This window comes from Phyllobates terribilis, unplaced genomic scaffold (assembly GCF_046119375.1).
Source record: "Phyllobates terribilis strain yellow unplaced genomic scaffold, ASM4611937v1 Scaffold_8__6_contigs__length_399053987, whole genome shotgun sequence".
Taxonomy (NCBI): Eukaryota; Metazoa; Chordata; class Amphibia; order Anura; family Dendrobatidae; genus Phyllobates; species Phyllobates terribilis.
Genome location: NW_027362768.1, coordinates 338,538,518 through 338,554,171, shown reverse-complemented (window position 1 = coordinate 338,554,171; position 15,654 = coordinate 338,538,518). Strand labels below are relative to the sequence as shown.

The window sequence follows — 15,654 nt, the reverse complement described above, 5'->3', positions numbered from 1 at the left end:
AGGAATATTCCAGTGATCATGCACTCATCCCCTATCTAGTGTATGGGCGATGAGTGGCAAATCCCTTTAAGCTTTCTTGAGCATAGCTAGAATTTTACTATTTAATTCTACATGTTTGCTGGGGATTTGGAGCTCTGTATCAGGACAACAAAAACCACGACTACCATAAAGAAATTTGTGAAATTATTCAGCACAGATTAAAAGGTGGACATAAAGAAAATAGTAGGATAATACAGAAAAATAATATAAAATGAGAGGCAAATTTATCTCTGGATTTACCCTGGATCAGTCTAGAAAGCTCCCTCCGGCACAGGCTTCTCGGCACAGAGGCAGCCACAATTGGGCAATCATGAGCCGAAAGCCTGTCCTCCGTGTAATTATTGGTATAAAATCTGTATAAGCACTTGTTGATAAGGAAGGAATTTTTCATTCTCCAGGTGGAATAGAAATTCCATCTAAGAAACAGGATTAAGTTACTGCCATTGTTAGAAGTTGACCCCTCAGGTGCAAGAGGCTGGGGTTAAGAAAAATCCAAGTAGGAGAAACCGAATAAGGTCAAAAGAGATAAAGTTTCATAAGAAAGATTCTTGATTCACTCAACTTTATTAAATCCTGAGAAAAAAAAAAATTTTTCCTTTACTTTCACTTTATTTGCTCCGGTATAAAGTTTTCTCATTAGTTATGTAACATGGGTGTAATTGCTATTCATGATAATTAGGGTAGTGGTGAATCAACTGTATCCCTTGTATTGTGATTGCTGTGGGATCTCTTTGCTTCAGACACCATCTCAGACCCAGGTAATCATACAAGGAAAAGCCTGCCCCTTGCAGCCTACATTTGGAATTGGCATAGAGAGTGGTACATACCTTGACTGTTGCCATAGGTAAAGGACATGCAGCCCAGGGTTCCCAGCATTTTCAATGCACCCCAAAATTTCCTTCTTCTTCTTCTTTAGCCCCTGTTCCTTTATTTTCTGCCCCATGGAGGAACCACAGAATTCACCGGACCTGCAGATGGCATATCACACCTATCATGAGATCAGGGACCCACCTGGAAATGGAGAAGGGGCTGCACGTGTGCAGCTCTCTCCATTCACTTCTAGGGGTGTTCCTCTGCAATTTTCAGAATTTCCTTAAAAGTAAATGGAGAGAGTCACACAAGTCCAACAACCCTTTGTATCACAACAACACGGAGCCCCATTATCGAGATGTGGGATCTGCATCTATCAGACATCTCCCTCCAATATGCCATAATGCCTGAGATATGAATACACTTCAATATTATACCCATTATTATTATTATTTATTATTATAGCGCCATTTATTCCATGGCGCTTTACATGTGAGAAAAGGGTATACATAGGTAGAGCTGGTCGTGCAGCGGTATGGTGGGGCAAGGGTTACTGCAGGTTGTAGGCTTGTCGGAAGAGGTGGGTCTTCAGGTTCCTTTTGAAGGTTTCCACAGTAGGCGAGAGTCTGATGTGTTGGGGTAGAGAGTTCCAGAGTAGGGGGGATGCACGGGAGAAATCTTGTATGCGATTGTGGGAAGAGGAGATAAGAGGAGAGTAGAGAAGGAGATCTTGTGAGGATCGGAGGTTGCGTGCAGGTAAGTACCGGGAGACTAGATCACAGATGTATGGAGGAGACAGGTTGTGGATAGCTTTGTATGCCATGGTTAGGGTTTTCAACTGGAGCCTCTGGGCAATGAGGAGCCAGTGAAGGGATTGACAGAGAGGAGAGGATGGGGAATAGCGGGGGGGACATGTGGATTAGTAGTTAACCTGATCTTTTCAACCAGAGCACTACCATAGGGAGCTGGGGTGGACACAGACAGAAGAGGGCCCCTGTGCATGAACAACAAATGGGCCCTTTGCAGTCCAATAGCTCATCGTAATGCACAATTTCACCTGTTTTTGAGATGGAAGTGGCCCCGTTTACCTCTTGGGCACTATGATATGTCCCTGATGGGGGAGTATATTACCCCTATGGGGTCATAATCTGCTGATGCTTATTCAATACCTTGCCTTTTGCCCTTCTTCTAGCTCAACCTTCCATATACCGATGCAACTGATGGAGCCACCAGTGATTACTGGAAAGACCCTAGTGCTATAACACAGTCTCTAATTAGAATTTCAGTGTGTTAGTGGGGACTTTCAGAAATGTAATATGTTCAGTAACGATGGGGACAGGCGTCCCTTCCGCAATGCTCTTCTAGTTTTACGTCGTCTGTGCAGGTGTCTTCTCTATACCTAATTATACTATGAGATTATTTCGGCTCCAGGCGAAATGCATTTTCCTCGAAGCCTCCTGTGACCTTGGTTGAGCTTTCCATCAGCTGATTCAGAAATCGCCTGATAGTGAGGAATTATGAAGGAAGACATAGAAATCCTAGAAGCAGAAATCTTTGATTCATGGTCTTCAAGGAGCAAAGAGAAGATCAAACTAAAAAGGACCTGTCACCACTAGTGTTGAGCGATACCTTCCGATATCAGGAAATATCGTATCGGATTGGATCGGACCGATACCCAAAAAGTATCGGATATCGCCGATTCCGATACCGGAAACCAATGCAAGTCAATGGGACACAAATATCGGAATGAAAATAAACCCTTTCTTTCCTTGTAGGTTAATTCTACATGAAGTAAAACAACTAAGAATAATGTAGAATGTATTACGCGAAAAGCCGGCAATTCATCAGCGGCATACACCGGTACCCGACAATTTACAACAGAAAGAATAGAGCTTCACACATAGATTAGATAGATAGAAACATGTCAGTCACATATATATGAAGTACAGTGACAGTATTGCTTACTGTACTTGTCATTTAGTGTAAAGGATTTATTTAAAAATATAATAGTGTTTTCATGCACTGTCTCTTTAAAAAAGCCGGCCGGCAATTCAGCATTTGTACCCGACAATTTAGAATAGAAGGAATAGAGAATCATACATAGATTAGATAGATAGAAACATGTCAGTCACATATATATGAAGTACAGTGACAGTGTTGATTACTGTACTTGTCATTTAGTGTTAAAATAAAGGATTTATTTAAAAAAAAATTGGCGTGGGGTTCCCCATAATTTTAGTCTCTAGCGGAGGTTAAGCAGACGGCTGGGGCAGATGTTTGAAGCCTGGGAAGGGGGTAATACCCACGGAGCTTCCCAGGCTACTAATATGAGCCCCCAGCTGAATACCTAGCCTTTACTAGCTATTAAAATGGGGGACCCCCTCAAAAAAATGACGTGGACTCCCCCCTAATTTAATAGCTAGCAAAGGCTAGGCAGACAGCTGTGGGCTGATATTAATAGCCCAGTAAGGGTGCCATGAATATTGGCCCCCTCCCAGGCTAGAAACACCAGCCGTCAGCCGCCCCAGAAATGGCGCATCCATAGGATGCGCCAATTCTGGCACTTAGCCTCGCTCTTCCCACTGCCCTGTAGCGGTGGCAGTGGGGTAAGAGGGCTGGGGTTTATGTCAGCTTATAATGCCAGCTGACATCAAGCCCAGGTTAGTAATGGAGAGGCGTCTATAAGACACCCCCATTACTAACCCCATCGTCAAAGTTAAAAAAAAAACAACACAAACACCCAGAATAAAGTCCTTTAATTGAAATAAACACACAATTCTTTATTGTTCTAAATTAAACTCTACTTACCATCACGCCCATTCCAGCTGAAGCTGGGAAAATTCTCACGCTGAAGCGCTGAGTGCAGGAGAATTTTCCCACGCTGTCAGTGACGTGCATGAGGTGAGCTGAGTTCATTGGACATGACCTCGGCTCATCTTTATGCCGTCACAGAGAGACACTGAGGAGCGCAAGCAAGCCTGCGCTTCTCAGTGTCTGCGGGATGACAGGCTGGATGGCAGCGTTCTGCTGCGGTCCAGCCTGTCATCTCGATGTAGCAGAGCTGAAGCTGTCATGGGAACCATGGAAAGGTAAGGATGAGGTTGCTTTATTATTTTTCTTTTATTGCAGGAGATCGTTGGCTTCAGCTGGAATGGGCGTGATGGTAAGTATAGTTTAATTTAGAACAATAAAGAATTGTGTGTTTATTTCAATTAAAGGACCTTTTTCTGGGTGTTGTGTTTTTTTTAAATACTTTACTAGAAATTCATGGTGGTCATGTCTAATATTGGCGTGACCCCATGAATTTCGGGCTTAGGGCCAGCTGATAATGCCAAGCTGGCCTTAACCCCTTTATTACCCAGTGAGCCACCGCATCAGGGCCCTGGATGAGTTGGGTACAGCGCCAGAAGATGGCGCTTCTATGAACGTGCCATTTTCCGGGGTGGCTGCGGACTGCAATTTGCAGCAGGTGGGGCCCAGAAAGCTTGGGCCTCCCTGCGCTGCGGATTCCAGCCCCCAGCTGCCTAGTTGTACCTGGCTGGACACAAAAATAGGGCGAAGCCCCACGTATTTTTTTTTTTAATTATTTCATGAAATTCATGAAATAATTAAGAAAAAAAGGACTTCCCTATATTGTTGTGTCCAACCAGGTACAAATAGGCAGCTGGTGGTTGGGGGCAGCCCGTTCCTGCCTGCTGTACCTGACTGGACACAAATATAGGACGAAGCCCCACATCAATTTTTTTTTTAATTATTTCATGAATTTCCTGAAATAATTGAAAAAAAATTGACGTGGGGCTTCGCCCTATATTTGTGTCCAGCCAGGTACAGCAGGCAGGAACGGGCTGCGCCCAACCACCAGCTGCCTATTTGTACCTGGCCGGGCACAACAATATAGGGAAGCCCTTTTTTTCTTTATTATTTCATGAATTTCATGAAATAATTAAAAAAAAAAATACGTGGGGCTTCTCCCTATTTGTGTGTCCAGCCAGGTACAACTAGGCAGCTGGGGGATGGAATCTGCAGCGCAGGGAGGCCCAAGCTTTCTGCCCCCCCCCCGGTGCAAATTGCAGTCCGCAGCCACCCTGGAAAATGGCGCGTTCATAGAAGCTGGATGCTGTACCTGGCTGGCATACAAAAATATGGCAAAGCCCACGTCAAAATTTTTGGGAAAAATTAATTAAAAAATAAATAATAATTTAGGGACTGCATCTTTATTAACTCCTCAAATGTCATTTAGTGTTAAAATAAAGGATTTATTTAAAATAAAATTGGCGTGGGATCCCCCCATAATTTTAGGCTCTAGCGGAGGTTAAGCAGACGGCTGGCGCAGATGTTTGAAGCCTGGGAAGTGGGTAATACCCACGGAGCTTCCCAGACCACTAATATCAGCCCCCAGCTGAATACCTAGCCTTCACTAGCTATTAAAATGGGGGACCCCCCCAAAAAATGACATGGGGTACCCCCTATTTAATAGCTAGCAAAGGCTAGGCAGACAGCTGGGGGCTGATATTAATAGCCCAGGAAGGGTGCCATGAATATTGGCCCCCTCCCAGGCTAGAAACACCAGCCGTTAGCCGCCCCAGAAATGGCGCACCCATAGGATGCGCCAACTCTGGCACTTAGCCTCGCTCTTCCACGCTGCCCTGGTGCGGTGGCAGGGGGTAATAGGGTTGGGGTTCATGTCAGCGCCAGCTGCCATGAAGCCCAGGTTAGTAATGATGGGCGTCTATAAGACACCCCCATTACTAACCTACAAAGTGTTAAAAAGAAAAAACACACACTATACCCAGAAAAAAATAATTTATTTGAAATAAAACACACCATTTTATATAATTCTTAGTTTACTAAAAAAAATAGTTACCTGTCCACGTTCCTGCGCTGATCTCCCATGCACAGCTGTCACATCTGGAGATGGTGACAGCTGTGCATGGCTGCTGTAAGCTCACACTGCCGGGAACACGTCCGCTCCCGGCAGCGGGAGCCCCTGACTGAGGTCACCGGAGTGCATTCAGTCAGCGCAGCTCCGGAGACCTCCTTTACGGCACTGCTGTACCGTGGGAATTTCTCACGATACAGCAGGGCCGTAAAGGACCTAACCGATGCAGCGCTGCCTGAACTCCGGCGAACCCGCTCATGCAATGACGGGGCTGCTTTACGGCCCCATCATTCTAACGGCGGCAGCAGTTCAGAGCGGTCACATTCTATGTGGCTGCTCTAAACTGGAGATCTTCGTGGGACACTCGTGGACTACTACGGAGGGGTAAGGATAAGGTTGTGGTTTATTATTTTATATTTTATTACAGGAGATCGATGGCTTCGGGGAACTAGGTGTCTATGTGAGTATAGGTGTAGTTTTTTTATTTTTTACTTTATTTTAGGTGGCGATCGGCGGGGACAGGTAATGTATGAACTAATTTATTGTAGGCCACCAATGACATGTATTTAAAATTTATTGGGGACACAGTAGGGCAATTTAAATAGCAGGATCAGGCTGATGGGAACTACTGCTCCCATCGAGCTGATCCTGCTGGCACGAGTGGACGGGGGACAGACATAGGCCGATGGGAGTAGTAGTGTCACATCGGCCTATGTCTGCCTGCACGCACACACCCGCAGACATCGCACAGACACCGCACACACTCGCAGACATCGCACAGACACCGCACACACCCGCAGACATCGCACAGACACCGCACACACTCGCACAGACACCGCACACACTCGCAGACATCGCACAGACACCGCGCACACACCGCACAGACACCGCACACACCCGCAGACACCGCACACACCCGCAGACATCGCACACACCCGCAGACATCGCGCAGACACCCCGCACACACACCCCGCACACACTCGCAGACACACGCACAGACACCCACACACACCAATCATGACGGGCTGATCGTCTGGGAGGTGAGGCTGACCTGTGCGACCATGGGAAAGTTCATGTGAGTTCATGCAGTCAAGCATGAACTCACGTGAACCCTCTGAGGGCACCGCGGCTACTTCAAATGAACAGCTGATCAGCATCACCTGATACCTCAGCTGTTCATTTGAAATAACCGGCGGGAAAGCGCAGCACAGAACGGGAAAGCCGGCGGTGAAGTCTTTTCAATGCCGGCTTCCCCGCCCGGGTCCTTCGCTCCCCTCTCCTTGGTGCTGCGCTCCCCGCCCGGTCCTAACTTACGATCGGGATGGGAGGTGACGAGGGGAGCGGAGGATCGGGGTGGGAGGCTGCGGGGAAGCAGTATGGGGCTGTGTAATTGTTTAAAAGCCGGCGGCTTTTTACCGCCCGCCAGCTTTTAAACGATCAGGAGAATTCTCCCACGCTGGGATGGCATTCTGATGACAGGCTGGATCTCAGCTGAGCTCTGCCATCCAGCTTGTCATACTTCAGAGACACTGCAGAGCGCAGGCATTATGGGAACTTCCGATTCCGGTATTCTATATTGTAAAAGTATCGGAATTAAGTATCGGAATTCCGATACCGCGAATATCGGCCGATACCCGATATTTCAGTATCGGAATGCTCAACACTACTCAAATATGCGCTGACTGAATGCACTCCGGTGACCTCAGTCAGTGGCTCCCGCTGCCGGGAGCGGACGTGTTCCCGGCAGCGTGAGCTTACAGCAGCCATGCACAGCTGTCACCATCTCCAGATGTGACAGCTGTGCATGGGAGATCAGCGCAGGAACGTGGACAGGTAACTATTTTTTTTAGTAAACTAAGAATTAAATAAAATTGTGTGTTTTATTTCAAATAAATTATTTTTTTCTGGGTGTAGTGTGTTTTTTCTTTTTAACACTTTGTAGGTTAGTAATGGGGGTGTCTTATAGACGCCCATCATTACTAACCTGGGCTTCATGGCAGCTGGCGCTGACATGAACCCCAACCCTATTACCCCCTGCCACCGCACCAGGGCAGCGTGGAAGAGCGAGGCTAAGTGCCAGAGTTGGCGCATCCTATGGATGCGCCATTTCTGGGGCGGCTGACGGCTGGTGTTTCTAGCCTGGGAGGGGGCCAATTTTCATGGCACCCTTCCTGGGCTATTAATATCAGCCCCCAGCTGTCTGCCTAGCCTTTGCTAGCTATTAAATAGGGGGTCATTTTTTGGGGGGGTCCCCCATTTTAATAGCTAGTAAAGGCTAGGTATTCAGCTGGGGGCTGATATTAGTAGTCTGGGAAGCTCCGTGGGTATTACCCACTTCCCAGGCTTCAAACATCTGCGCCAGCCGTCTGCTTAACCTCCGCTAGAGCCTAAAATTATGGGGGATCCCACGCCAATTTTATTTTAAATAAATCCTTTATTTTAACACTAAATGACATTTGAGGAGTTAATAAAGATGCAGTCCCTAAATTATTATTTATTTTTTAATTAATTTTTCCCAAAAATTTTGACATGGGCTTTGCCATATTTTTGTATGCCAGCCAGGTACAGCATCCAGCTTCTATGAACGCGCCATTTTCCGGGGTGGCTGCGGACTGCAATTTGCACTGGGGGGGGGGGGCAGAAAGCTTGGGCCTCCCTGCGCTGCAGATTCCATCCCCCAGCTGCCTAGTTGTACCTGGCTGGACACACAAATAGGGAGAAGCCCCACGTATTTTTTTTTTAAATTATTTCATGAAATTCATGAAATAATAAAGAAAAAAAGGGCTTCCCTATATTGTTGTGTCCAACCAGGTACAAATAGGCAGCTGGTGGTTGGGCGCAGCCCGTTCCTGCCTGCTGTACCTGGCTGGACACAAATATAGTGCGAAGCCCCACGTCAATTTTTTTTTAATTATTTCAGGAAATTCATGAAATAATTAAAAAAAAAATACGTGGGGCTTCGCCCTATTTTTGTGTCCAGCCAGGTATAACTAGGCAGCTGGGGGCTGGAATCCACAGCGCAGGGAGGCCCAAGCTTTCTGGGCCCCACCCGCTGCAAATTGCAGTCCGCAGCCACCCCGGAAAATGGCGCGTTCATAGAAGCGCCATCTTCTGGCGCTGTACCCAACTCATCCAGGGCCCTGGTGCGGTGGCTCACTGGGTAATAAAGGGGTTAAGGCCAGCTTGGCATTATCAGCTGGCCCTAAGCCCGAAATTCATGGGGTCACGCCAATATTAGACATGACCACCATGAATTTCTAGTAAAGTATTTAAAAAAAACACAACACCCAGAAAAAAGTCCTTTAATTGAAATAAACACACAATTCTTTATTGTTCTAAATTAAACTATACTTACCATACTTACGCTGTCAGTGACGTGAATGAGGTGAGCTGAGTTCATTGGACATGAACTCGGCTCATCTGGATGCCGTCACAGAGAGACACTGAGGAGCGCAAGCATGCCTGCGCTTCTCAGTGTCTGCGGGATGACAGGCTGGATGGCAGCGTTCTGCTGCGGTCCAGCCTGTCATCTCGATGTAGCAGAGCTAGAGCTGTCCTGGGAACCATGGAAAGGTAAGGATGATGTTGCTTTATTATTTTTCTTTTATTGCAGAAGATCGTTGGCTTCAGCTGGAATGGGCGTGATGGTAAGTAGAGTTTAATTTAGAACAATAAAGAATTGTGTGTTTATTTCAATTAAAGGACTTTATTCTGGGTGTTTGTGTTTTTTTTTTTTTACTTTGACTATGGGGTTAGTAATGGGGGTGTCTTATAGACGCCTCTCCATTACTAACCTGGGCTTGATGTCAGCTGGCATTATAAGCTGACATCAACCCCAGCCCTATTACCCCACTGCCACCGCTACAGGGCAGTGGGAAGAGCGAGGCTAAGTGCCAGAATTGGCGCATCCTATGGATGCGCCATTTCTGGGGCGGCTGACGGCTGGTGTTTCTAGCCTGGGAGGGGGCCAATATTCATGGCACCCTTCCTGGGCTATTAATATCAGCCCCCAGCTGTCTGCCTAGCCTTTGCTAGCTATTAAATTAGGGGGGACCCCACGTCATTTTTTTGAGGGGGTCCCCCATTTTAATAGCTAGTAAAGGCTAGGTATTCAGCTGGGGGCTCATATTAGTAGCCTGGGAAGCTCCGTGGGTATTACCCCTTCCCAGGCTTCAAACATCTGCCCCAGCCGTCTGCTTAACCTCCGCTAGAGACTAAAATTATGGGGAACCCCACGCCAATTTTTTTTTAAATAAATCCTTTATTTTAACACTAAATGACAAGTACAGTAATCAACACTGTCACTGTACTTCATATATATGTGACTGACATGTTTCTATCTATCTAATCTATGTATGATTCTCTATTCCTTCTATTCTAAATTGTCGGGTACAGATGCTGAATTGCCGGCCGGCTTTTTTAAAGAGACAGTGCATGAAAACACTATTATATTTTTAAATAAATCCTTTACACTAAATGACAAGTACAGTAAGCAACACTGTCACTGTACTTCATATATATGTGACTGACATGTTTCTATCTATCTAATCTATGTGTGAAGCTCTATTCTTTCTGTTGTAAATTGTCGGGTACCTGTGTATGCCGCTGATGAATTGCCGGCTTTTCGCGTAATACATTCTACATTATTCTTAGTTGTTTTACTTCATGTAGAATTAACCTGCAAGGAAAGAAAGGGTTTATTTTCATTGCCGATATTTGTGTCCCATTGACTTGCATTGGTTTCCGGTATCGGAATCGGCGATATCCGATACTTTTTGGGTATCGGTCCGATCCAATCCGATACGATATTTCCTGATATCGGAAGGTATCGCTCAACACTAGTCACCACGTCAAAAGTGTCTGGTTTTTGCTCACCTGAGTTTTCTGATTTTTGCTTTTCTATAGGTCTTTTTAGTTATTTCTAATTTTTATGGTCTTCACCAAGAGGGCCGGTGCTTGTAGGATAACTATGCAGAGCAGTCTAAAGCTACACCCCCTAGGAATCCTCTGAGCCACTCCACCTTGGTAAAAACCATAAAAATTAGCACAAAATGAAAAATCACATATCTTTTGAACCCTTTGACATATTTATGAAAAAAATGGATTACTCGGGGGAGCAGAGGGAATAAACTAAGAGCACAAAGTAGTCACTTTTGATCTGGTGACAGGTCCCTTTAAATGGAAATTCACTGGAAACCTCCCTGCTGGACCAAGGGAGTAAATTACTTAGTTTAGGAATTGATAGATATCAAAGCTTGCTAACAAAAGAGTACATATAGACAGCCAATCTATCTGATATTGAGCCTTACAAGAGATGCCCCCATTGCTGGTTGACCATTTAGTATAACAGTAGTGTCTTTCCTTTTCCTTTGACCTTGATATATCCAAATATAAAGATCTCGAGAAGACCAACTTGGCCAAAAAAATATATATATATATTTTGCTATACTCTGTTGGAAGTTGTTTATGCAATATTTGTCTATAGGTGACCACCCTTCTCATAGAGAAGCTGAAAACTTGTCCTGTCCAGTCATAGCAAGCAGATATCTAGAAAGTGATGACTAGAGTTGATGCCAATTGATTCTCACATCCCATTTCATCGACCATGCCAGATGGGAGCAAGAAGACCGCCTCTTACCAGACAGGATCCGTGGCTCTTCTTTTCATTAGCCAGCCTGGCGTGATGTCATTTTTTCAGCATGGTGATGTCGCATCAAACTGGCCAATTAAAAAAGGAGCCGCTGATGCTGTGAGGTAAGAGGTGGTTCTCCCGTTTCTATCCATCTGCCTTTGACCACTATCGTGGCCAATAGGCTTGGGTGTTGCACTAACTCTAGTGATGAGGACTTAAAATCCCATTTTAGTACAAAGATGATTGTTCTCTACATTGAAATTTACCCCGTGTTTATCATTGCCAACAGCATTGCAAGTATGGCTTGTGTATCCCTAAAGAACACGATGCTTCTATTGTTGATGGTTCCTGGGGACCTTGGAAACCATTCGGTGCTTGTTCTAGATCTTGTAGTGGTGGGATCAAAACCGCCATTCGAGAATGCAACAAACCTGAGTAAGTACATTTTCTATTACATTACATCAGTTCCTACCGGCACAAGCAAATATTGAGTGTCCTAAAGGTTGGGGTCCCCCAAATTCATGGTTCCCATATCCTCGCAATAGAATTCAATAGAGTAGCTAGCATGCTTGAAGTCTATGGCATCGCAGGACCCCTGTTATCGTGAAGTGTTCAGATCTTCACCGATCATACCTTTATTACCAATCCTGTAAATAAGTAATACATAGTGGGATAATCCTTTTAAAATGGGAATACCCTTTAAAACCTATGTATTTTGTATATTAAATTCAGATTGAAACTGGTTTTACTCATTTGGTCATCACCTTTTTAGAACTTTGCATCGATGATCAACTGATCGCTACAGTTCTGGCTTCTTTATCCAATAGCAATCAGCTGTGATCGCCAAGGAATACTTTATGTGTCTGCTCATTTTTCCTGCAGTGGCCACTACAGGACAAATGTAGTATTACATGGACCATATTCAAATGAATGGGAAACCATGTAATGCATGGACAAGTCGAGTCCTCCAACAGGGAGCCACTCTTTTCATCTGCACGGTTCTAATTCTGCATCTCAAATTAAACCCTTATGATGTCCGCATATCCTTGGAAGTCAAATTTACAAAGGTTGCTCAGGTAGGGCTTCTCTAAAACTGAATTTTGTAATATTGTCCCTAACTTTCCTTTTTCTGTTTTTTTTTCCAGGCCAAAAAATGGTGGTAAATACTGCGTGGGACGCAGGATGAAATTTAAGTCTTGTAATACGGAGCCCTGCTCAAAGCAGAAGAAGGACTTCAGAGAGGAGCAGTGTTCTGATTTTGATGGGAAACATTTCAATATCAATGGTCTACCTCCTAACGTGCGCTGGGTGCCTAAATACAGCGGAAGTAAGTGCTGCCCAATTGTGGCTTCTTCTCGTTCTGCTGAATTTAAACGTTATTGACAAAGCATTTCTATCTGTCCGCAGTTCTAATGAAGGACCGCTGTAAACTATTCTGCCGGGTGGCAGGAAGCACAGCCTATTATCAGCTCAGGGACAGGGTTGTCGATGGAACGTCATGCGGACCAGACACAAATGATATCTGTGTGCAAGGACTGTGTCGGGTAAATACTTATGCGCTTGATTTGCGCAGTTCTCATTTCTAACTCTTGTGGCCTGTACTAAATCACTGAGAACAATAAAGAAGGGAAAAGCGGAGGGAAGATGGCACTGTGTTAGGACCCTATACCCATACGGAGCACGATTAGTATGACTGCGATGACAAGGGCGAAGGGAGTATATACTATAACATTTAATCAGAAAGTTAATAGGGAAAGATAAATAGATTGATAGATGAATAGATACAGACAGATAATAAATGGATAGATAGATAGATGATAGATAGATAATAGATAGATAGATGATAGATACAGATAGATAGATAGATGATAGATAATATATAGATAGATGATAGCTAGATAGATGATAGATAATAGATAGATGATAGATAGATGACTGATAGATATATAGATAGATAATAGATAGATGATAGATATATAGATAATAGATATATAATAGATAGATAGATAATAGATAGATGATAGATAGATAGATAATAGATAGATGATAGATAATAGATAGATAGATAATAGATAGATGATAGATAATAGATAGCTAGATGATAGATAGATAGATGATAGATAGATAGATAGATAGATAATAGATAGATAATAAATAGATGATAGATAGATACTGTAGATCTGTAGATAGATAATAGATTATTAATAGATAAATAGACAGATAGATAGATGCGTAGATAGATAGATAATACATGGATAGATAGATACATGGATGATAGATACAGACAGATAGATGATAGATAGATAGATACAGATAGATCATAAATAGATAGATAGATATTAGATAGATAATAGATGATAGATAATAAATAGATAGATAGATAGATAGATAGATAGATAGATAGATAGATAGATAGATAGATAGATAGATAAATGCAGCACTGTTCATGCAAAAATGGCTGCAAAGCCCCCAGGGTTATCACCGAAAGCCTTTTGCATGCAAATCCAATAAATGGGGTAGAACTCCAAAGTCAGATGGTGAGAAAACTGATTTTAATTAGCTCAAGCATGGGCTGAATAAAATCTGTTTTCTTATCATCTGACTTTGGAGTGATGTCCTCATTTTTTATTTAGATAGATAGTAGAGAGATAGATGATAATTAATAGATAATAGAAAGAAAAAGACAGGCATATAGACAGACAGACAGATAAATAGATAGATACATAGATAGATAGGAGATCTCTGTCCTCTCTTTTTCCAGATTCATCCGAAAATGGCTGTTGCATTCCCTGCCTCGGCTTTTACACAGGCTATGATAATTGTTCCTTATTGGCTGTGCTATACCATGTGATTTGATAGCTACAAGGCTTTATGGTAAAGCCTGCCCTAACACGCCTGACGTTATGTCAGCCTTCTCTGGCTCATGTACTCTTCTGCTTTCTGTAAAATAGTGGCGGGCATTTTTTGGTGATTCTTGTGAAACGAATTGCAAATTGTTCAAATTGGCCGGTTCCAACGAATTTCCTAACATTCTGATAGATAGCCCTTCACTTTCCAGTAGTGGCCGTTACTTTCAACCAATGAAACCTTCTTCATCAAACTGCAGATTCTTCCAGGGATCTTGCTGTAGAAGCTTTTCTGGACAACATCCTTCAAAATGTAGGTGTCATATGTGACATCCTTAGCATTTTGCTGCAGCCAGACAGGAATTTTTCCTGTAGCGACCACTGCAGGGGGGATATAGGAACACAATGCAGATACATGGCTGTCCGTGTAATATAAGGAGGGCTCAATTTCACCAGAAAGGGAGCGATTCACAGTTGTGGTTGATACACGGGGTCCCTCAGTGCTGTCCATACCCCCTATGTGTCATATGTGACTTTTTCTTTCCTTTTATCACCATTCCTATTGTTCTTGATATTACAGTAGTAAATGCTACATACAATGTTTCCACTCTTTTGTTTGAAAGATCTTTTAATATTTGGCAGCATTGTTCTGCCGCTCTGAAAGATCCATTGTGCTTAAGTCCAGTCGTGAGGGCGAGTTACCCCCCTTTTGTCAATCACAAATGACATTATGTGAAGTTTCATTGTATCCAATGAGAAAATGATGAAAGGGTTTTTCCAGCTTTTTCTAACTATTGCTTCATATTTTCCTTGTGCCCTGATCAGTCATTTTATTCTAGGTGCTTGAGCTTTTTTTTTTTTTTTTTTACTTTTATTATTCTATTATACTATTGATACACTATACAACTAAGGGGCTTTAACCAATTTCTACATCTAAAACAAAAAAAAATGAATAACTTTGCAAATAGTCTTGTTGAACAATCTCCTGCCGTTTTAGAATTACAGCTCCCAGGAGGACCTATGTGTTTCCATGGTTACAGACGACAAGCCAACCCTATAAGTAGGGAATCTAATGCTCCCTTTTGTCTATCTCTGCGTTTAATATGAATGTACGAGCAAACTTCTTACGTTTTGATTGAGGTCTGTGGAACCATGGAAACATATTGGCATGCATTGGAGCTGTAGGCGCAAAACGGTGAGAGATTTTTTTTAATATCCATCTGCACATTTTAAACTGGGGCAGTCTATGCGTGCAAACCCTTTAAACGGAATCTATCACCAGGTTTTTGCTATGTAACCTGACAGCAGCATGATGTAGAGACAGGGATCCTGATTCCAGTGACGTATCACTTACTGAGCTGCTAGCTGTCATTTTGATAAAATCACTGTTTTCTCTGATGAAAATGTAGCAGTGCTCAGATAGGAAGGCCTGTTATAATCCCGCCCAC

General features: G+C 43.6%; 1 protein-coding gene across 1 annotated transcript in view; it reads left to right on the top strand.

Annotated features, from left to right (window-relative positions):
- ADAMTS9 (ADAM metallopeptidase with thrombospondin type 1 motif 9) overlaps nucleotides 1-15,654 on the top strand; it is a 276,312-nt gene that overhangs the window by 107,087 nt on the left and 153,571 nt on the right. The window contains exons 12-14 of the mRNA XM_073644685.1: nucleotides 11,650-11,795; nucleotides 12,506-12,687; nucleotides 12,768-12,904. Coding sequence (XP_073500786.1) covers nucleotides 11,650-11,795; nucleotides 12,506-12,687; nucleotides 12,768-12,904 — 465 coding nt within the window. The remainder of the gene's footprint in view (nucleotides 1-11,649; nucleotides 11,796-12,505; nucleotides 12,688-12,767; nucleotides 12,905-15,654) is intronic.